Source organism: Erythrolamprus reginae, chromosome 5 (genome assembly GCF_031021105.1).
Source record: "Erythrolamprus reginae isolate rEryReg1 chromosome 5, rEryReg1.hap1, whole genome shotgun sequence".
In the NCBI taxonomy this organism is placed as follows: domain Eukaryota; kingdom Metazoa; phylum Chordata; class Lepidosauria; order Squamata; family Dipsadidae; genus Erythrolamprus; species Erythrolamprus reginae.
Window position 1 is genome coordinate 5691408 of NC_091954.1, and position 23482 is coordinate 5714889.

At 43.2% G+C, this 23482-nt stretch overlaps 1 protein-coding gene across 3 annotated transcripts in view; it reads left to right on the plus strand.

The window, feature by feature from the left end:
- The window catches only part of KCNMA1 (potassium calcium-activated channel subfamily M alpha 1), a 655726-nt gene that overhangs the window by 292099 nt on the left and 340145 nt on the right, over window positions 1-23482 (plus strand). For all 3 annotated transcript variants that reach the window (XM_070752010.1, XM_070752011.1, XM_070752012.1), the window contains exon 3: window positions 5534-5595. In XM_070752010.1, the coding sequence (XP_070608111.1) occupies window positions 5534-5595 (62 nt within the window). The remainder of the gene's footprint in view (window positions 1-5533; window positions 5596-23482) is intronic.

Genomic DNA, 23482 nt, shown 5'->3' on the forward strand with positions numbered 1-23482 from the left:
GGAGCGGTTCGTATTAAGTTTGAATCTGTTGCGTGCTCTTGTGTTGTTGCGGTTGAAGCTGAAGTAGTCATTGACCGGTAGGACGTTGCAGCATATGATCTTGTGGGCAATACTCAAATCAAAATTCAAAAGTGACTTAAGGCCATTTTTAACAACTTGTGACCGCGGCGGCATCCTCCTTCACATTCACATCCACATTCTCATAAGAGGTAGAGAAAAAAATTGACGTGGTAAAAGAAAACGAACTACAGTTTTGAAACCAGCATGCCTAATTAACTATAAAAAGGCTCAAAAATCAAACTCAACAGAAACGGTGTTACAAATTGTTCCCCAGTGTAACCTGTAGCTGTGTTTTTGTAAGAAAGTGATTCCCGTTTTGATTTAACGCTGAATTTTCTCTCCATCATTTGAAATCAAGGTCTTAATTATCTGTTACTGGTTGTTCATTACTGTATCACTTCACTCCATGCTCAGTTCTACCTGTGCAAGCTTTGATACGTGTAAACCAAGGCTTAGACAAAACATTATTGTGCTAATCACAAGTATCTTCCATACAGTGAGATTAACAACCTATGCCCTCTATTAACTCACTTGTACAAGAACAGGGTCTCTGTATATAAAGTATTAATTATTGCAAAGCTCTATGGAATGCCTTTGAAGCATTTTTCTCATGCCCTTATATTATCCCAAAGGCACATACATTTAAAGAAAACTCCGGCACCCATGGCTTTACCTACAATTTGTAGAATGAATGGAACTAATATGCTGTTTTTAGAATAAATGAAATTATAAAAATTGCTCTTGAGATTATAAATGCAAAAAACCCCACCAAACCCAAATAGCTATCAGCTTGCAACTGTCAACTTTTTTCTCTAGGTAGTTGTTGTGGTTAGCTCTGGCCCAGCTCCTGCCCCAAGAACTGTGGATGTGGGGGAGACATCCACATGCTGCAGGCCTGTTTTGCCCTCCCCAGCGGAATCTGATGATGAAGGCTCCTCTGACCAAGAAGACATGAGTGACAGGGAGGAGGAGAGTGGGGCAGACAGCTCAGAAGGAGATCAATTATCTAGCTCCTCCTTGGATTAGGAACAAGAGTTAATGATACAGCCACGCATGCGGAGAGCGATGCATAGGCAACAACAACTGAGAGATTATTATCAAAGAAAATGAGGCCACCTGTGGTTGGGTGGGGCTGGGGTCATTAGTGAGGCTGCTATAAAGAGCAGCCTGTGGGTTTGGCCATTGTGGAGGATTATCTGATTGTTGTGTTTTGTGACTGCCTTGCTGACTTCGACCTTTGTGTGCTGATTTTTCCCCACTTTGAAACTAAACCAGAGCAAAGTGTGTTTCATTTTGTGAAAGAAGAAGGACTGTGAATTACCTCACAGCTGCAAGCTAAGTATCACAGAACTGATAAGGGACTTGTACCAATTACCAGTTTGTTTGGAGACCAGTGCTCTTGGCTATACCAAAAGAGGGCTTAGGTTAAGTGAATTTTCATTATAAAGAACATTGTTTTGAATTTTCAAACGTGTGTGTGTCTGAAATTTGTACTTGTGAATTTTTGGGAGGAGTCTACCAGAGAGCCCAACAGAACAATAGTCACATTCTTTTAAAAATGAGAGTTTATTTCTGACACTTTTATTTTCAGGCTAAATTGTCCTGCATGAATAAGGCTGCTAGGAGACTAGAATTATTTGTGTAGCTTGGAAGAAATTCTGGCATATTGTAAAGAATCGCTGACCAGATTATCCAGAGATGTAAATCTTTCCTTTTAGATATTGATTCCATGTGACTGTCTCTCGTCTTACCCGCCCAATTCTCCCATGCTCTCTCCAGGAGATAATTTAACAAAACTATTTACAAAATATCTCCTTTTGGAAGATGAAGGACACTAGGAGAATGTATGGATGGGAGTCTATTACAGAGAGTGTGGCCTTCCCATATCAAAATTTGTCATTTCCCAACAGGATGGCCATGTAGAAATAGTGATGGCTCACTGGTTAAAGATAAAGAGATTGTCAACTGGAAAGGACAATTCCATCTGTCCATCCATTAACCTGGGAGGGGGAATTATTGACCCTCTCAGAGAGTGTGCACAACTTGGGCGTCCTCCTCGATCCACAGCTAACATTGGAACACCATCTTTTGGCTGTGGCGAAGGGGGCGTTTGCCCAGGTTCACCTGATGCACCAGTTGCAGCCCTACTTGAACAGGGAGTCATTGCTCACAGTCACTCATGCCCTCATCATCTCAAGGTTCGATTACTGCAACGCTCTCTACATGGAGCTACCTTTGAAGAGTGTTCGGAAACTTCAGATTGTGCAGAATGCGGCCGCGAGAGCCATCGTGGGGCTTCCAAGATTTGCCCACGTTTCTTCAACACTCCATGGCCTGCACTGGCTGCCGATCAGTTTCCGGTCACAATTCAAAGTGTTGGTAATGACCTTTAAAGCCCTACATGGCATTGGACCAGAATACCTCCGGAACTGCCTTCTACCACACAAATCCCAGCGGCCCATAAGGACCCACAGAGTTGGCCTTCTCCGGGTCACGTTGACCAAACAATGTCGTTTGGCAGGCCCCAGGGGAAGAGCCTTCTCTGTGGCGGCCCCGGCCCTCTGGAACCAACTCCCCCCAGAGATTAGAACATCCCCCACCCTCCTTGTCTTTCACAAGTTACTCAAGACCCACCTGTATCGCCAGGCATGGGGGAACTAAGACATCTCCCCCAGGCTTTTTATATTTCATGTTTGGTATGTATATGCTGTATGGATTTTAATTGTTGGGGTTTTTATATATTTTTATTATTACATTTGTCCCATTGTTACACTGTTTCTTATTACTGTTGTGAGCCGCCCCGAGTCTTCGGAGAGGGGCAGCATACAAATCTAATAAATTATTGTTATTGTTGTTGTTGTTGTTGTTGTTGTTGTTATTATTATTATTATTATTATTATTATTATTATTATTATTATTATTATTAAAGAGATTGTCACCTGATTGTATGAGCCTGGTTGTTCTCCTCCAAGGTGGATATAGCATCCAGGAATGGGTTAAATCCATCTGCTCTGTGATTGGACTGAGTGAGTCTGTCTTTCTTGCAGATATTTCATAATATTTATTTATTTTATTTGTTAATTTTGTCAAGTATGCATTGGTGGTATACAAAAATATGGCAATATTTATATACATGATACTAGTAAGAGAGAAACATTAGGACAGGGGACGGAAGGCACGCTGGTGTACTTATGTATGCCCCTTACTCTTAGGAAACGGGTGAGATCAACAGTGGGTAAAATTTGGAGGGTTAGGTGATGATAGTTAGGTGATCTGTTGTGTGCTCATGTGTTGCTGTGGTTGAAGCTAAAGTAGTCATTGACAGGAAGGACATTGTAGCAGATGATTTTATGGGCGATGCTTAGGTCATGTTTAAGGCAACGTAGTTCTAAGCTTTCTAAACCTAGGATTGTGACTCTAGTTGCGTAGGGTACTCTGTTGCGAGTGGAGGAGTGGAGGGCTCTTCTAGTAAAGTATCTCTGGACATTATTTAGAACAGTGGTGTATTTATTAGGAATAATCAGAGGCCAACACAGCAAAGAAGACTATTACCTAATTACACACATACTGACATCAGCAAGATTGGCATTCGCACAAACCTGGAAACAAGAAAAGATACCAAATGAAGAGATGGTGATTAAGAAAATGTTAGACTGCACTAAATTAACGTATGAAATACAGAACAAACAAAATAAGAACTACTATAGAGTGTGGGAGAAAATGTATAACTGGATAGAAAAAGAAGAAAAGAAAGGGAATTAGTGTTAAGGGAACATAAGGTATTTAAAATGCTGATGATACCCAGCTTTACATCTCCACCCCATGTCCAGTCAACGAAGCAGTGGAAGTGATGTGCCGGTGTCTGGAGGCTGTTGGGGCCTGGATGGGTGTCAACAGACTCAAACTCAACCCGGATAACACGGAGTGGCTGTGGGTTTTGCCTCCCAAGGACAATCCCATCTGTCCGTCCATCACCCTGGGGGGGGAATTATTGACCCCCTCGGAGAGGGTGCGCAACTTGGGCGTCCTCCTCGATCCACAGCTATTAGAGAACCATCTTTCAGCTGTGGCGAGGGGGGCGTTTGCCCAGGTTCGCCTGGTGCACCAGTTGCGGCCCTATTTGGACCGGGACTCATTGCTCACAGTCACTCATGCCCTCATCACCTCAAGGTTCGACTACTGTAATGCTCTCTACATGGGGCTACCTTTGAAAAGTGTTCGGAAACTTCAGATCGTGCAGAATGCAGCTGCGAGAGCAGTCATGGGCTTTCCCAAATGTGCCTATGTTTCACCAACACTCCGCAGTCTGCATTGGCTGCCGATCAATTTCCGGTCACAATTCAAAGTGTTGGTTATGACCTTTAAAGCCCTTCATGGCATTGGACCAGAATATCTCAGAGACCGCCTTCTGCCGCACGAATCCCAGCGACCGATTAGGTCCCACAGAGTGGGCCTTCTCCGGGTCCCGTCAACTAAACAATGTCGGTTGGCAGGACCCAGGGGAAGAGCCTTCTCTGTGGCGGCCCCGACTCTCTGGAACCAACTCCCCCCAGAGATTAAAACTGCCCCTACTCTCCTTGCCTTTCGTAAGCTCCTTAAAACCCACCTTTGTCGTCAGGCATGGGGGAACTGAATCACCTCCCCCGGGCATGTACAATTTATGCATGGTATGTTTGTGTGTATGTTTGCTTAGTAAATGGTTTTTTTAAAAATATTTTAAATTATATTTAGATTTGTCATGGATTGTTTGTATGCTGCTGTGAGCCGCCCCGAGTCTGCGGAGAGGGGCGGCATACAAATCCAAATAATAAATAAATAAAATAAATAAAAATAAGTTTAAATGTTTAATGTTGTTTGCATATTTGCGGATATAAAATAAAAAATAAATTATAAAAAATTAAAAAAAATAGAACAGTGGTAGACAAAGTTGACTCAGGAATTCTGGGAATTGAAGTCCACATGTCATAGAAAAGCCAACTTCGCCTACTCCTGTTCTAGAGTGTTTATGTCCGAAATGCAGTGTTTCAGCAAGGGGGAAAAAACTACAAGCTCAAAGACCTCGCACAGTTCAAACCCTGAGATCCAAAAACCCTCTTTCAAATGTTTAATTAACCACAATTACTGTTGATCATACAAGGGGAGGCAAGGTACCTTAACTGGTGGACTTTCCATAATATTACAGGGCAGCAAATGGTCAATTATCAGGTTTATTATTATGCTAGCACCACTGGACATAACATAGATTTTCTGCCTCATGGACCACAGTGCTCAGGGGTATGTCAGGTTGCATCTCTTTTAAACATGTCCTTAGCTTTGCCAAACCTTGTGTACAATGTTTACTTCTGCAAAGCAGAAGACCATTGAAATGGCACCACCAAATTTCACGTCCTTTCCTGTTCTTTCGTTGGAATGATAAATGCTTTGACACCACAAATGACTGCATTTTTTTCCCTTCTCCTTCTTGCTTTTGCAGGTCGTTTTAGTTTTTGCTCTTAGTATTGGTGCTCTTGTAATATACTTCATAGATTCGTCAAAGTAAGTACTTGAAAACTTCTTCATGTTTTGCTAATGTACCTGTAGTTGTGTGAGTTTTTATGTGGTTTGATATGTTATTTTTAAAATTTTACTGAAGCTCAAAGCTTTTCCAGCCCTAACGATGTTCCCAGCTCTTACCCACTTGCAAACTCCCAGTGACCGATTAGGTCCCACAGAGTTGGCTTTCTCCGGGTCCTGTTGACGAAACAATGCTGTCTGGTGGGACCCAGGGGAAGAGCCTTCTCTGTGGTGGCCTCGGCCCTCTGGAATCAGCTCCCTCCAGAGATTAGGACTGCCCCCATCCTCCTTGCCTTTTGCAAACTTTTGAAAACTCATCTATGTCACCGGGCATGGAGGGATTGATATATCCTTAGCTGCCTTTGGTTTTATGGATGGTGTGTTTGGGCTGTATGACTGTTTTTAATAGGTGTTTTTTAAAGACCGTTTTAACATTGGATTTGTATATGATGTTTTATTGTTGTGAGCCTCAGAGAGGGGCGGCATACAAACCTAATAAATTATTATTGGTTGGTTTAAAAAAAAATAATGATAGGGTTTTATATGTTTTTTTAATATTAGATTTGTTCCACTGCTATATTGTTTTTATTACTGTTGTGAGCCCCCCCCCCCGAGTCTTTGGAGAGGGGCGGCATAAAAATCTAATAAATAATAATAATTATTATTATTTACATTTATCGTTTGCACATCCAGCTATGTTTTCAAAGACTTTGGGAAAGTTAATTTAATAATTGTTTTTGTAATTCTCCTGCTCTTCTGAAATAGAAGAAAAGAAAGCGAACTATAGTCCCACATTTCTGTTCTTTAAAAAAAAGAAAGAAATCACAATACAGGTAGTCCTCTGACTTACGACAGCTCATGCAGTGATGGCTCAAAATGACAACGGCACTGAAAAAAATGACTTATGACCAGTTTTCACCTTTATGAACCGTTCCAGCATCTTAGAAATATAGAAACATGGAACATTAACGGCAGAAAAAGACTTCATGGTCCATCTAGTTTGCCCTTATACTATTTCCTGTATTTTATCTTAGGATGAATATATTATGGAAATATTATTTCACTGAAAGAGTAGTAGATCCTTGGAACAAACTTCCAGCAGACGTGGTTGGTAAATCCACAGTAACTGAATTTAAACATGCCTGGGATAAACATAGATCCATCCTAAGATAAAATACAGGAAATAGTATAAGGGCAGACTAGATGGACCATGAGGTCTTTTTCTGCCGTCAGTCTTCTACGTTTCTTCTATGTTTCTATATGTTTATCCTAGGAATTTTTAAATTCAGTGACTGTGGATTTACCAACCACGTCTGCTGGGAGTTTGTTCCAAGCATCTACAGTACAACTCTTTTATTAAAATAATATTTTCTCACGTTGCTTCTGATCTCTCCCCCAACTAACTTCAGATTGTGCCCCTTTATTCCTTCGTATTAAAAACACATCCCTCCTGAACTTTATTTAACCCTTTAACATATTTAAATGTTTCAATCATGTCCCCCCCCCCCACTTTCCCTTCTCTCCTCCAGACTATACAGATTGAGTTCATTGAGTCTTTCCTGATAAGTTTTATGCTTAAGACCTTCCACTGTTTTTGTAGCCCGTCTTTGGACCCGTTCAATGTTGTCAATCTCTTTTTGTAGGTGAGGTCTCCAGAACTGAACACAGTATTCCAAATGGGGTCTCACCAGCGCTCTATATAGCGGGATCATAATCTCCCTCTTCCTGCTTGTTAATCTTTCCCCACTGTCACGGGATTTACATGCCTGTGCATGTATGACGGATTCATCCCCTTTACCGAGAATTGTGGTCGTAACTCAAGGACTACCTGTATAGAGAAATGTAAACTGGAGGAATCCCCATGAAAAAGGCCATGTGTTTATATGTGTAATTACTGAAACTAATTAATATATTGCGGCTTATTTGGGAATTATCATACCACACTGTGTCCCCTAATATAACGCTGGCTCCTGGCAATAATAATCCTGCAATCTGTCGAGGTTCCTCCCTGGTATTATCCTATCTATCGAGACAAGCAGGAGGGTGAAATGAAGTTGTATTTTCTTTTGTGGTGAACAGTGCCTGGTAGTTTCTTTAAGGTTGGGTGATAATAATATTGTTATGATAAAAGACACCACAGTCTGAACATAATGTGTTTTTGGGGGTGTTTTTTTTCCTCCTTTGGTTCTGCAATATAAATATAGCCAATGTTTTGTTGGCTTTATGATTACGGTTTATCTTAATATGGTTGGTAACTGCCTCTATAGTTCCATTTGTAACTGAATGCTCTGCCCTTTAATAGCCAGTATTATTACACAGATTATATCCTAAAAGGCACTTCAAGTGTGCTGACCTCAGAGAAACAAGAGTTGTCACAAGGAGTTAGGGTTCTTGTTGAATTTAATTTATTTATTTTGTCCATCTTGTATTAGATAATAACATATAAGTGTATACGTAATTTGAGTACATGAAATGAATAAAAGAAGAGGGAACTTTAGGACAGGGATGGCAGGCACATTGGTGCACTTATGCACGCCCCTTACAGACCCCTTAGGAATGGGGTGAGGTCAAATGTAGACAGTCTTAAGTTTAAATTTTTGGGGGTTTGGGGATGAAACCACTGAGTCGGTAGTATATTCCAGGCATTGACCACTCTGTTGCTGAAAGTCCTATTTCCTGCAATTAGTTTAGAGTTCACTTTATGGTTGACTTTATGTTTGTATCTATTGTGTGCTTGTGCATTGTTGTGATTGAAGCTGAAGAAGTCATTGATAGGTAGGGTATTGTAGCAGATAATTTTATGTACTAGGCTTAGGTCAGACCAAAGGTGGTCTAAGTTGTCTAAGTCCAGAATTTCAAGTCTGGAGGTTATGAGCAGAGATGTGGAGGATTCTTCTTGTGAAATATCTCTGGACACGTTGAATTGTATTAATGTCCGATATGTAATACAGGTTCCGGACAGATGAGCTATATTTCAGAATTGGTCTAGCAAATGTTTTGTATGTTTAGAAACATAGAAGTCTGACGGCAGAAAAAGACCTCATGCTCCATCTAGTCTGCCCTTATACTATTTCCTGTGTTTTATCTTAGGATGGATATATGTTTATCCCAGGCATGTTTAAATTCAGTTACTGTGGATTTATCTACCACTTCTGCTGGAAGTTTGTTCCAAGGATCTACTACTCTTTCAGTAAAATAATATTTTCTCACGTTGCTTTTGATCTTTCCCCCAACTAACTTCAGATTGTGTCTCCTTGTTCTTGTGTTCACTTTCCTATTAAAAACATTTCCCTCCTGGACCTTATTTAACCCTTTAATATATTTAAATGTTTCGATCATGTCCCCCCTTTTCCTTCTGTCCTCCAGACTCTACAGATTGAGCTCATGAAGTCTTTCCTGATACGTTTTATGCTTAAGACCTTCCACCATTCTTGTAGCCCATCTTTGGACCCGTTCAATTTTGTCAATATCTTTTTGTAGGTGAGGTCTCCAGAACTGAACACAGTATTGGTTAGTAGTGTAATATTACTGGAGAAGGAGCTACACAAGATTAAGTTTACAACTCTTGAAGCCTTTTTGGCGTTGTTGTTACAGTGGGCTTTGCCACTTAGATCATTAGATATGACTACTCCAAGGTCTTTGACAGTGTGAGGGTCTCCTACAAGATCGTGTCCACTCAGCGTGTATTTTGTATTCTGATTCCTTTTACCAATGTGTAAAACAGAGCATTTGCTGGTTGAGATTTGGAATTGCCAATTGTCTGTAGGACTGATATAAGTTTCGATGGGCCTGAATTATGCTTCATTCCCCCCACACCACCTGAGATGTGAACACGTGTGAATACAAACACACAAAATGTTTTTGGACGACCTTGAGCGTTTTCTGTCTGTGCGGCTTTAATAAAGTTTAAGATCAACAATTAGCTGCCATGTAATGGACCAATGGTATACTGTTGTGCGTAAAAATCGTGGGGTTGTGGTTTAAAAATCGTGGGTTGTCGAGTCACCGTGGGATTGGGTGGCGTAGAAGTCGAATGAATGGATGGATGGATGGATGGATGGATGCATGGATGAATGAATGAATGAAGGAAGGAAGGAAGGAAGGAAGGAAGGAAGGAAGGAATGATGTCCTTATAACTTGTTGTACCAGACAGTGAAAGGCAAATATGGTGTGCATGTTTTCTAGGGAGACACAGACCAAGACACAAAGACAATTTTATTTCAATTTATCAGAATATTTAGATAAAAGAAATTCCTCCCATTCCCAGAGGGAACCCCGATCCTTAGCTTACATCCCCTTGTACAGTGGTTGTTTTTAAAGTTTTTTTTAATTTGTCATTGCACCTCATACAATGAAATTAAATGCCATCGTCAGGGTACATTATAGCTATATAAATAAAACACAAACACACATCCTTCACATTCTATACCAGTGATTGCAAACCTATGGTTCCTTTCCTCCCTCTCTCCCACCTCCCTCCCTCCCTCCCTGCCTGCCTTTCTGCCTTCATTCATTCATTCATTCATTCATTCCTTTCCCTCCGCCCTCCTTCCATCCCTCCCTCCCTCCCTCCCTGCCTCCCTGCCTTTCTGCCTTTCTGCCTTCATTCATTCATTCATTCATTCATTCATTCATTCATTCGTTTCCCTCTACCCTCCTTCCCTCCCTCCCACTTTCCTTCCTTCCTCCCTGCCTTTCTGCCTTCATTCATTCATTCATTCATTCATTCATTCATTCATTCCTTTCCCTCTACCCTCCTTCCATCCCTCCCTCCCTCCCTGCCTGCCTGCCTGCCTTTCTGCCTTCATTCATTCATTCATTCATTCATTCATTCATTCCTTTCCCTCTACCCTCCTTCCATCCCTCCCTCCCTCCCTGCCTGCCTTTCTGCCTTCATTCATTCATTTCTTTCCCTCCACCCTCCTTCCATCCCTCCCTCCCACTTTCTTTCCTTCCTCCCTCCCTGCCTTTCTGTATTCATTCATTCATTCATTCATTCATTCATTCATACCCTTCCCTCCTCCCTCCTTCCATCCCTTCTTCCTCCCTCCCACCTTCGTTCCTCCCTCCCTCCATCCCTTTCTGCCTTCATTCATTCATTCATTCATTCATTCATTTCTTTCCCTCCACCCTCCTTCCATCCCTCCCTCCCACTTTCTTTCCTTCCTTCCTTCCTCCCTGCCTTTCTGCATTCACTCACTCACTCACTCACTCACTCACTCACTCACTCACTCACTCACTCACTCATTCCCTTCCCTTCCCTCCTCCCTCCCTCCTTCCATCCCTCCCTCCCTCCCTCCCTTCTTTTCTCAACCTCATATGCATTCATTGCTATTTAATATTGTTTGTCAATGGTCTTTGCTCATTGTCTCACCATGTGAAAGGCAATAGAATGTCTTCTCCAGTAGCTGGGCAGTGATCTAGGTTTGAAAAGAAACACATGAGCATTTCTCAGCAGGTCCTCAGAAAAGTCTATGCTCCCTGGTCATTCCTGCAATTATGTCAAAACCGATGTGAAATCCCGGGAAAAGACACAGTAACTTGGCAGGACGGCCGTGAGTTCTATCTTTGGACTCTGAGGCACCTATTCTGAACTATTTCTGAATTATTACATAACTGTACCATGCATCCAACGGGCTGGTTCAGAGGACGTGGGTTTCTACCTACCAGCCCTCTGCTTTTTCCAAGTAGATGTGACCTTCCTGCCATATTTAATTTTGCTGCCTCTGGAGGCCGCAGGGAGTGTGGTCAGTGATGTGATCAGGACAATGGGGGAGGGCTGAACTTTTTAATCTTTTGGGAGGATGTGGGAGGCTTCGGGGGGGATTAGACCTTGCCCCTCAAAATTGAATAAAATAGGAAAAATAAGTTGAGAAGTTGGTGAGAAATTTAAGAGTCGTGGTTATGCTTGAAACTTCTACAAGGTGCAGCTGGCTTCATCTCAAATGAGGAGACCCAAAAAAGATGAAAGAGAATAGGATAGGGTAGGGTAGGGTAGGCAAAGGTAGGGAAGGATAGGGAAAGGTAAGGTAGTATAAGGTAGGGAAGGGTAGGGAAAGGTAGGGAAGGGAAAGGTAGGGAAGGGTAAGGTAGGGTAGGGTAGGGAATGGTAGGGAAAGGTAGGGTAGGATAGGGTAGGGTAGGGTAAGGTAGGGAAGGATGGGGTAGAATAGGGTAGTGAAGGGTAGGGAAAGGTAGGGTAGGGTAAGGTAGGGTAGGGAAGGGTAGGGAAAGGTAGGGTAGGATAGGGAAGGGTAGGGTAAGGTAGGAAAGGATGGGGTAGAATAGGGTAGGGTAGGGTAGGCAAAGGTAGGGAAGGATAGGGAAAGGTAAGGTAGTATAAGGTAGGGAAGGGTAGGGAAAGGTAGGGAAGGGAAAGGTAGGGAAGGGTAAGGTAGGGTAGGGAATGGTAGGGAAAGGTAGGGTAGGGTAGGGTAGGGAAGGGTAGGGTAAGGTAGGGAAGGATGGGGTAGAATAGGGTAGTGAAGGGTAGGGAAAGGTAGGGTAGGGTAAGGTAGGGTAGGGAAGGGTAGGGAAAGGTAGGGTAGGATAGGGAAGGGTAGGGTAAGGTAGGGAAGGATGGGGTACAATAGGGTAGGGAAGGGTAGGGAAAGGTAGGGTAGGGTAAGGTAGGGTAGGGAAGGGTAGGGAAAGGTAGGGTAGGGTAGGGAAGGGTAGGGAAAGGTAGGGTAGGATAGGGAAGGGTAGGGTAAGGTAGGGAAGGATGGGGTAGAATAGGGTAGGGAAGGGTAGGGAATGGTAGGGAAAGGTAGGGAAGGGTAAAGTAGGGAAGGGTAGGTTAGGGAAGGGTAGGGAAGGGTAGGGAAAGGTAGGGTAGGGTAAGGTAGGGAAGGGTAGGGTAAGGAAGGGTAGGGAAAGGTAGAGTAGGGTAAGGTAGGGAAGGGTGGGGTAGAATAGGGAAGGGAAGGGTAGGGTAGGGTAGGGTAGGAAAGGGTAGGGTAGGGTACGGGAGGGAAAGGTAGGGAAGTGTAGGGTTGAGTAGTGTAGTGTAGTGTAGAGTGTAATGTAGAGTAGAGTAGAATAGAATACACTTTATTGTCACCTTGAATGTACACTAATCAACATACCTTGAAATGAAATTTCATTGCATGCAGTTCTCCAAAGGTCACTACATAACCTTGACAGAATGAATGAATGTTTCTATGGCCTTCCTCCAGCGACATAGAAGGGCGTTTATACCCTGTTGGTACCACTCCTTGTTCCGGTCACGAAGCCATTTCTGCACTGTGTGAATCACCTCTAATGGCCTCACCCTCTGTGCCTGGCGACTAACCGTACTTCTGTCGACTGCAGATTCTCCACAAACTGTACACAAACGTTTGTGAATGTTCTCAGCAGTTTCTTTCTCCGCAGTGAGAAATTCAATGACGACACGCTACTTGTAACACACATTTTGAAACACTGCTGCAGCTACACTATCGGTCTGAAGAAACTCAAAATTTACACACGCACTCCTGACAATTCAAGTAATGTATATCTAAAGTTTCACATTCCTACCATTACTGTAGGCTGAGAAAAAAAATGTGGTGCATTACTTTCTGGGCGACCCTTGGACTTTTTACCTTTCAAAGCCAGCAGAAGAGTGAAGGAAAACTCTTATTAAGGAGGAAAAATGCCACCTTGAAGAATGTCAAACCAGATTGTTATTAGTACAATCTCTTCTCTTTGGAGGAAATTGCCATCATTTGGCTGGGAGTTTCATAGAAACGCTGCTCTCAGCTCCCTGTTGTAACTCAATTTCTCATGTAACAATGTACGTATCTATCAGGCCAGTGTATTGTGACGTGCTAGCGAAATACCTTGTTAAAATTGCTAGTCAAGCGTTGCATGGCCGTTGCAGTTTACATTTTTTACATTGTCTGATGGCTGGGAGCCCAAGAATAGATGACAAAGCAAGAAGGCAAGAAAGGGAAAAATCTGTTCTCATTCTCACAAATGAAGTCAGAAAGGGAGAATGTATTTAATGCAAAATGAAAAGCGGAGTCGCCAATAAAACCTCGTTAAGTAGCAAAGGAGAAAAAAAAGACAGCGCTTAGCACACTACAACATTTCTCTGAGAGGAAAATGATACAAGGAAGGGTAGACAGGGAAATATCTTCACAAGCAAAAGTGATATCCAAGGTGTAGCTTCTCCTTCATCTCATCAGCCTATAATTTCTCCTGGAACAATTCTTACAGATTTTTCCTTTTCTCAACAACAGAATAGAGTAGGATAGGGTAGGGTAGGGTAGAGTAGAGTAGAGTAGAATAGAAAAGAACAGAGCCTTCTCTGTGGTGGCCCCGGCCCTCTGGAATCAACTCTCCGCAGTCTGCATTGGTTGACGATCAATTTCCGGTCGCAATTCAAAGTGTTGGTTATGACCTATAAAGCCCTTCATGGCATCGGACCAGAATATCTCAGGGACCGCCTTCTGCTGCACGAATCCCAGCGACCAGTTAGGTCCCACAGAGTTGGCCTTCTCCGGGTCCCGTCAACTAAACAATGTCGGTTGGTGGGATCCGAATCTCTGGAACTAGCTCCCCCCAGAGATTAGAACTACCCCTACCCTCCTTGCCTTTCGTAAACTCCTCAAAACCCACCTTTGTCGTCAGGCATGGGGGAATTCAGATATCTCCCCCGGGCCTATATAATTTATGTATGGTATATTTGTAGGTATGTCTGTTTAAAATGGGGTTTCTTAACTATTCCAAATTTTAAATTGTAAATTATTAGATTTGTCATGAACTGTTTTATTGTGTTGTAAGGCGCCCCGAGTCTACGGAAAGGGGCGGCATACAAATCTAATAAATAAATAGATAGATAGATAGATAGATAGATAGATAGATAGATAGATAGATAGATAGATAGATAGATAGATAGATAAATAAATACCCCCCCGGAGATTAGAACTGCTCCCACCCTCCTTGTCTTCTGTAAACTACTTAAGACCCACCTATACCGCCAGGCATGGGGGATTTGAGACACCTTTCCCCCAGGCTCATTATAATTTATGTTTGGTATGTATGTGCTGTTTGGTTTTTAATTATGATAGGGTTTTTTTTAGATTTGTGCCATTATAATATTGTTTTTATCGTTGTTGTGAGCCCCCCCGAGTCTTCGGAGAGGGGCGGCATACAAATCTAATAAATAGAATAGAATAGAATAGAATTCTTTATTGGCCAAGTGTGATTGGACACACAAAGAATTTGTCTTTGGTGCATATGCTCTCAGTGTACATAAAAGAAAATATACAATTGTCAAGAATCATGAAGTACAACCCTTAATGATTGTCATAGGGGTCAAATAATATTAATAAAAATCTTAAGGATGCAAGCAACAAGGTACAATCATACAGTCATAAGGAGATGGGTGATAGGAATGATGAGAAAAAACTATTAGTATTAGTAGTGAAGACTTACTAAATAGTTTGACAGTGTTGAGGGAATTATTTGTTTAGCAGAATGACGGCATTTGGGGAAAAAAACCTGTTCTTGTGTCTAGTTGTATTGGTGTGCAGTGCTGTGTAGCAATGTTTTGAGGGTAGGAGTTGAAACAGTTTATGTCCAGGAAAGCGAGGGGTCAGTAAATATTTTCACAGCCCTCTTTTATATTAAAAGTCAACATATTTTTAAAACAGATGTACTCTATATAAGTTTGTATCCTTTAGTTAGCAATCACACATCCCCAAAAGGAACAATCAAGCCGATAGATTTTTACTATCAATTGATGGGTATCATATTAGCTAAACCTAATCTCTTTATATACAGTGGTACCTCAGTACTTTTTGCTAATTGCTTCCGGGAGTACCAAAAATGATGAGTTGCCAAACTAATTTGATAGCAAACAAATTGGCTGGCAAGGATAACAAGACACAAGGCAACCAACACTGACAAGTTTTAGCTTGTGCATTGAGTACCAAACAAATGACAAATACCAGGACAAAGATTTTCCCATCAAAAATACATACCAAATTTGATGAGTTTGAACGCAGTTCAGTACTAAAGTACTGTATGACTGTACTTAGAAATCTACAAGTTGTTGTGGTTGGCTCTGGCCCAGCTCCTGCCCCAGGGAATGGGGAGGTGGACGCAGGGGAAACTTCAACATGTCACAGGCCTGTGTTATTGCCAACAGAACCAGTTCAGAGTTGTGTTTCCTCGAAGAAGAAGGTGGGAGTGACTCGGCAGAGGAGGGCTTGGCACACAGCCAAGGCAGTCAATCTTCCTTATCTTCTATAGCTTCAGATGATGACATTTTGGACCCACGCAAGCGCAGAATTATGCGTATAAGAGACCAAGTAAGAACATATTACAGGAAATAAGGGAGACCACCTGTGTTTGGGTGGGGCTCCAGTAATTAGGGCTGCTGCTATAAATAACAGCATGTGGGTTTGGCCGTTGTGGAAGAGTATCTGTTGCAGTTTCGTCAGGAATCTTGTGTGCTGAACTTTGTTGCTTTTTCACGCCTTTGAAACCAAAGTAGAGCAACGTGTGTGTGTGTGTCTCCCTTCGTTGGAAGAAGAAGGGGTGTGAACTTTCTTCACAGCTGCTAGCTAAGTACTTAATGACTGCTTAAGGGAAATTGTACAGACTACCGGGTTGTTTTGGGAAGAGTGCTCTTTGCAATACAAAAAGAGTGCTTAGTTTATTTTGACTTTTGTGATAAAGAACATTGTTTTGAATTTTCAAACGTGTGTGTGTCTGAAATTTGTACCCTTGAATTTTCGGGAGGCTCCTATCAGAGAGCCCGGCAGAAAGAATGGTGAAAGATAAATAGAATGGAGAGGATGATGGGAGGGAAGAAGTAACCAGATGGAGAAGGAAAAAGAGAATGAGCATTGGATTTCCAAACGGAGACAGAGAGAATCTAGAATTAGGCAAGAGTTCCTCTTGTTTTAGTTCAGATTTGAGTTGTCAGAAAACTGTTGGAATTGAGAGATAACGTTTTCCAGTCAAAGACATCACCGGTCTGGGTACAATTCTCATTTGGTGAGGCAATCTCCCTTTCACATGTGTCAACTTCCTTCTCCTTCACATTTCAAAAGCGACTATTTTGAGAAAATAAGTAGAGCCATGTAGCCAAACACTGCAAAAACCTCCATGGGGACTCTCTAGGAATCTCCTTGGGAGGAAACAGGGCCGGAAAAGGTGGGGAGAAGCCTCCGTGGGGTCTCTCTAGGAATCTCCTGGGAGGAAACAGGGCTGGAAAAGGTGGGGAGAAGCCTCCGTGGGGCCTCTCTAGGAATCTCCTTGGGAGGAAACAGGGCTGGAAAAGGTGGGGAGAAGCCTCCGTGGGGCCTCTCTAGGAATCTCCTTGGGAGGAAACAGGGCCAGAAAAGGTGGGGAGAAGCCTCCGTGGGGCCTCTCTAGGAATCTCCTTGGGAGGAAACAGGGCCGGAAAAGGTGGGGAGAAGCCTCCGTGGGGCCTCTCTAGGAATCTCCTTGGGAGGAAACAGGGCCGGAAAAGGTGGGGAGAAGCCTCCGTGGGGCCTCTCTAGGAATCTCCTTGGGAGGAAACAGGACCGGAAAAGGTAGGGAGAAGCCTCCGTGGGGCCTCTCTAGGAATCTCCTTGGGAGGAAACAGGGCCGGAAAAGGTGGGGAGAAGCCTCCCTGGGGCCTCTCTAGGAATCTCCTGGGAGAAAACAGGGCCTCCACCCTCTCTCTGGTTTCCCCAATCACACATATTATTTGCTTTTACATTGATTCCTATGGGAAAAATTGCTTCTTCCTATAAACTTTTCTACTTAAGAACCTGGTCACAGAACGAAGTAAGTTCGTAAGTAGAGGGACCACTGTATTTAACAGATAAGGACTGCACTGCTGAGAGACCTGAAGGGTCAAATTGGGGACAGAACATCCTTGTGGACGCTGAAAGTCAACACGGACTTGATGTCACAAAAATCAATCCACGGAATGAAACAATAGCAAACGAACATGACTGGAAATATTTACAGCCGATTAAACCAAAATATATTTGGGGTCTTCTAAAAGGCAAACATCAGTGGCCAATTTTCAAGCTATCAGCTGGACCCATCATTCCTGGATGTGCTTTTTCCACAGTGGAAATAATGTTTTCGGCACAGAAAACAGTATCTTTCCATAAATCTTGACATTTGTAGGCATAGATTAGTGACCTAGTGAATATAATCAGAGAAACGCTTGCAATTGCTTTCTGTTCATTAACACTAGTAGAAAAGACATGTAAACACACTTTGCTATTCTAGCTAATTAGCTTTTGGTGCTAAAATAAGCTATGCCGCATACATTTTTCCATGAAGCATCTTTCTTACAAAGTTCAACAAAGAATCCCAGAGACCAATAAGAGCACGCAGAGTTGGCCTCCTCAAGGTCCCGTCGAAGAAACAATGCAGGTTGGCAGGACCACGGGGGAGGGCCTTCTCTGTGGTGGCCCCGGCTCTATGGGACCAACTCCCCCCCCCCGAGGTCTGTACTGCTCCCACCCTACTTTGCCAGCAGGCCTGGGGGGGCCTTGAGCTAACAAGTGACAGGGTCACAATGTATGAATGGTATGTACGTATGGGATTATGACTGCTTTATAATCAATGGGTTTCTTTTAATATGGGGTTTTATAGCTTTGATTATTTTCAATTTATTTTTATTGTTCTGTATCTACAGTATTTCTATTTCTTTTTTATATTATTATTGTAAGCCACCCTGAGTCCTTCGGGACTGGGCAGCATAGAAGTTGAATGAATGAATGAATGAATGAATGAATGAATGAATGAATGAATGAATGAATGAATGAATGAATGAAAATGAAGGGAAATTGATAAAAAAATGAGCTTATCCCTGAATTTCAGAAAAGACAGTATTCATTTTACTTTTGCAGGTTCAGCTGGTAAAAACTCAATCTCTCTCTTTTAAATTTATTACTCACCTAAAAATACCCCCAAAATCCAACAAATTACTCTGTGACTTAGGGTAGTATATAAGTTGATGAATAAATAAATTCATTTCACAACATAGAAATGTTGGAAATTCTGTTAATATATAGCACAACAGAGCAAACAAAGAATACAGTCACCATGTGCTTTACTGCCCTGTTTAACTGTTAACAGGAAACAGGAAACTCTAGGAAGGAAAGAGCTAGATCCAAACTTGTAAACACTGCCCCCTACTGGCTGTAGTTGAAATACAGTTGTAGAAATGCATTTCGACAATGAATTCCAACAAGAAAATAAGTTCCCGCTTTATAGATTTGATCAGTTTTAAGATCCTAGTTATTGCAAATATGTTTTTTTTTATTTAAACTAATATTGAAATAAGTAAGTAAGTAAGTAAGTAAGTAAGTAAGTAAGTAAGTAAGTAAGTAAGGCTAGTCATCTACATGAAGCCAAATTCAGTTGGACCCCAGTGTTTCAATTTTTTGAGAAATAAGTTATTCTATTCCTGAAATTAGAATAGAATAGAATTTCATTGGCCAAGTCTGATTGGACACACAAGGAATTTGTCTTGGTGCCTATGCTCTCAGTAAACATAAAAGAAAATGTATGTTCCTCAAGAATACTAAGATACAACACTTAATGATAGTCCGGGTACAAATAAGCAATCAAATCATATTAGGAAACAGTCGATATAAATTGTAAGGATGCAAGCAGCAAAGTTACTCTCATACAGTCATTAGTTGGAGGAGATGGATGATGGGCTGAGAAGTTTTCCGGTCACAATTCAAAGTGTTGGTTATGACCTATAAAGCCCTTCATGGCACCGGACCAGAATATCTCCGGGACCGCCTTCTGTCGCACGAATCCCAGCGACCAGTTAGGTCTCACAGAGTTGGCCTTCTCCGGGTCCCGTCAACTAAACAATGTCGTTTGGCGGGACCCAGGGGAAGAGCCTTCTCTGTGGTGGCCCCGACCCTTTGGAACCAACTCCCCCCAGATATCAGAGTTGCCCCCACCCTCCTTGCCTTTCGTAAGCTCCTTAAAACCCACCTCTGTCGCCAGGCATGGGGGAATTGAGACTTTCCCTTCCCCCTAGGCTTATAAAATTTATGCACGGTATATCAGTATGTATGATTGGTTTCTTAAATTGGTGTTCTTTTTAAAATTAACTTAAATATTAGATTTGTTTACATTGTATTATTATTGCTGTGAGCTGCCCCGTGTCTGCGGAGAGGGGCGGCATACAAATCTGATTAATAAATAAATAAATTAATAAATAAAGATTAATAGTAGTGCAGACTTAGGAAATAATTTGACAGTGTTGAGTGATGGTGTTCAGGAAAAAATTGTTCTTGTGTCTAGTTATTCGGGTGTGCAGTGCTCTATAGCAATGTTTTGAGGGTAGGAGCTGAAACAATTTATGTCCAGGATGTGACATGTTTGTAGTTATTTTCCCCACCCTCTTTTTGACTCATGCAGTACACAGGTCCTCAATGGAAGGCAGGTTGGCGGCAATTGTTTTTTCTGCAGTTCTATTTATCCTCTGAAGTCTGTGTTGGCCTTGCTTGGTTGCAAGACCAAACCAGACTGTTTTATTTTATTTATTTATTTATTGGATTTGTATGCCGCCCCTCTCCGGAGATTTGGGGTGGCTAACAGCAATAATAAGACAGCATATAATAATAATCCAATACTAAAAACAATTAAAAACCCATTATAATAAAAACCAAACAGACATACAGACATGCCACGCATAAAATTGTAAAGGCCTAGGGGGAAAGAGTATCTCAATTCCCCCATGCCTGGCGGCAGAGGTGGGTTTTAAGCAGCTTACGAAAGGCAAGGAGGGTGGGGGCAATTCTAATCTCTGGGGGGAGTTGGTTCCAGAGGGCCGGGGCCGCCACAGAGAAGGCTCTTCCCCGGGTCCCGCCAAGCGACATTGTTTAGTTGACGGGACCCGGAGAAGACCCACTCTGTGGGACCTAACTGGTCGCTGGGATTCGTGCAGCAGAAGGTGGTCCCTGAGATAATCTGGTCTGGTGCCATGAGGGGCTTTATAGGTCATAACCAACACTTTGAATTGTGACCAGAAACTGATCGGCAACCAATGCGGAGTGTTGGTATAACATGGGCATATTTGGGAAAGCCCATGATTGCTCTCGCAGCTGCATTCTGCACGATCTGAAGTTTCCGAACACTTTTGAAAGGTAGCCCCGTGTAGAGAGCGTTACAATAGTCGAGCCTCGAGGTGCTGAGGGCATGAGTGATTGTGAGCAGTGACTCCCTGTCCAAATAGGGCCGCAACTGGTGTACCAGGCGAACCTGGGCAAACGTCCCCCTCGCCACAGCTGAAAGATGAAGTTTTAGAGGTGTAGATTACTCAATTACTAAATTGTTACTCCCAGAAAGTAGTAAATTACTCTTTTGAAAGGGCAGTTCATCTTTCCATTTCTTGCATATTAGCAGACGAAACACATATTTCTAAGAGCAGAAGTTTCTTGAGTAGGAATTTCCTGAATGGCAATATATCCAGTACATCTGACTTCCTCCTTTCCTATTAGGGGCCAACCACGAGTGGAAAATCCTAAACCTTTTCTTATTCGAAGCTCACATAATTGCCCTTTCTTTTTAGGACCAATATTAAATAGATCTTACACGGCTGAATAAAAGTGAAGGCTTGCTCTTTTTATATCTAACTTCTTCTCCTGAATGGCTTGCGAGGACAATATATTTGCTATCTCCCTCCACCTCCCTCAAACACTAAACCTCCAGAGGCAACTTGGAGACACAATTTGAGGTTAGAAGTTCATGGACTTAATGAGACATTCAGTGCTTAAAAGCATAAGTTTCAGAAAATTGATGTTTCTAATTCTCTTTAATGGCTTTGTTGTTGCCGCTGTTATTTAGATGGGTCTGTTGAGACTCCCATATATACCAGAAAAAGAATAAGATAAAGGGGGCGTAGGGAGGAATGGGAAGGAATCCTCCAATTCTTGGTTACAAACGAAAGAATGCTGTTTCAGGGATATAGATTTTCTCTCTCTCTTTCTTTACCTTGTCCTGGTCTTAAATAGCATCAGTCAATGCAATGAAGACTGTAGAAACCTTTTACCCAAGGGATTTAAATTTCAGTTAAGGTATGGTACGTAATTGAGGCATCACGGCATGGGAGGAAACAGGGCCAGAAAAGGCAGGGAGAAACCTCCGTGGGGATTCTCTTGGAATCTCCTGGGAGGAAACAGGGCCAGAAAAGGCAGGGAGAAGCCTCCGTGGGGCCTCTCTAGGAATATCCTGGAAGGAAACAGGGCTGGAAAAGGCAGGGAGAAGCCTCCGTGGGGCCTCTCTAGGAATATCCTGGAAGGAAACAGGGCTGGAAAAGGCAGGGAGAAGCCTCCGTGGGGCCTCTCTAGGAATCTCCTGGGAGGAAACAGGGCCGGAAAAGGCAGGGAGAAGCCTCCGTGGGGCCTCTCTAGGAATCTCCTGGGAGGAAACAGGGCCGGAAAAGGCAGGGAGAAACCTCCGTGGGGCCTGTCCAGGAATCTCCTGAGAAGAAATAGGGCCAGAAAAGGCAGGGAGAAACCTCCGTGGGGCCTCTCTAGGAATCTCCTGGGAGGAAACAGGGCCAGAAAAGGCAGGGAGAAGCCTCCGTGGGGCCTGTCTAGGAATCTCCTGGGAGGAAACAGGGCCGGAAAAGGCAGGGAGAAACCTCCGTGGGGCCTCTCTAGGAATCTCCTGAGAGGAAACAGGGCCGGAAAAGGCAGGGAAAAGCCTCCGTGGGGCCTCTCTAGGAATATCCTGGAAGGAAACAGGGCTGGAAAAGGCAGGGAGAAGCCTCCGTGGGGCCTCTCTAGGAATCTCCTGGGAGGAAACAGGGCCGGAAAAGGCAGGGAGAAACCTCCGTGGGGCCTCTCTAGGAATATCCTGGAAGGAAACAGGGCTGGAAAAGGCAGGGAGAAGCCTCTGTGGGGCCTCTCTAGGAATCTCCTGGGAGGAAACAGGGCCGGAAAAGGCAGGGAGAATCCTCCGTGGGGCCTCTCTAGGAATATCCTGGAAGGAAACAGGGCTGGAAAAGGCAGGGAGAAGCCTCCGTGGGGCCTCTCTAGGAATCTCCTGGGAGGAAACAGGGCCGGAAAAGGCAGGGAGAAACCTCCGTGGGGCCTCTCTAGGAATATCCTGGAAGGAAACAGGGCTGGAAAAGGCAGGGAGAAGCCTCCGTGGGGCCTCTCTAGGAATCTCCTGGGAGGAAACAGGGCCGGAAAAGGCAGGGAGAATCCTCCGTGGGGCCTCTCTAGGAATCTACTGGGAGGAAACAGGACCAGAAAAGGCAGGGAAAAACCTCCGTGGGGCCTCTCTAGGAATCTCCTGGGAGGAAACAGGGTCGGAAAAGGCAGGGAGAAACCTCCATGGGGCCTCTCTAGGAATCTCCTGGGAGGAAACAGGGCCTCCACCTTCCCTGTGGTTTCCCCAATCACACACATTATTTGCTTTTGCATTGATTCCTATGGGGAAAATTGCTTCTACTTACAAACCTTTCTACTTCAGAACCTGGTCATGGAATGAATTAAGTTCGTAAGTAGAGGCACTACTGTAAAACCCAGTCTACTTATTGGCAGAAGGAGCAGTGGGGTCGAAGAAAAATGAAATACGGTTTAGAAAAAACGACTATGAAAGCCGCGAAGCGCCTTCCGTAGTGGAAGCTTAGCTGCTGATAAAAATGGAAGTATCGTTCATGGTTTAAAGATGTTCATTGCTGTCTCCCATTCATGACAGCTGCTTGAGTAACATTCCTTTCCTCCCACCTCACCTGATGTCAAGGTTTACACGCAACGCAGAAGAAGCTGTCAGTGGTCTGATGCCCAGGGAATTTCTGGCGCTTCGGAGCACATCATGTATGGAAACATTCCTGCCACTGGTTTTGATATAAATTCAGTCAGATGTAAAGAGGGGCGGGGAGGTCATCTCG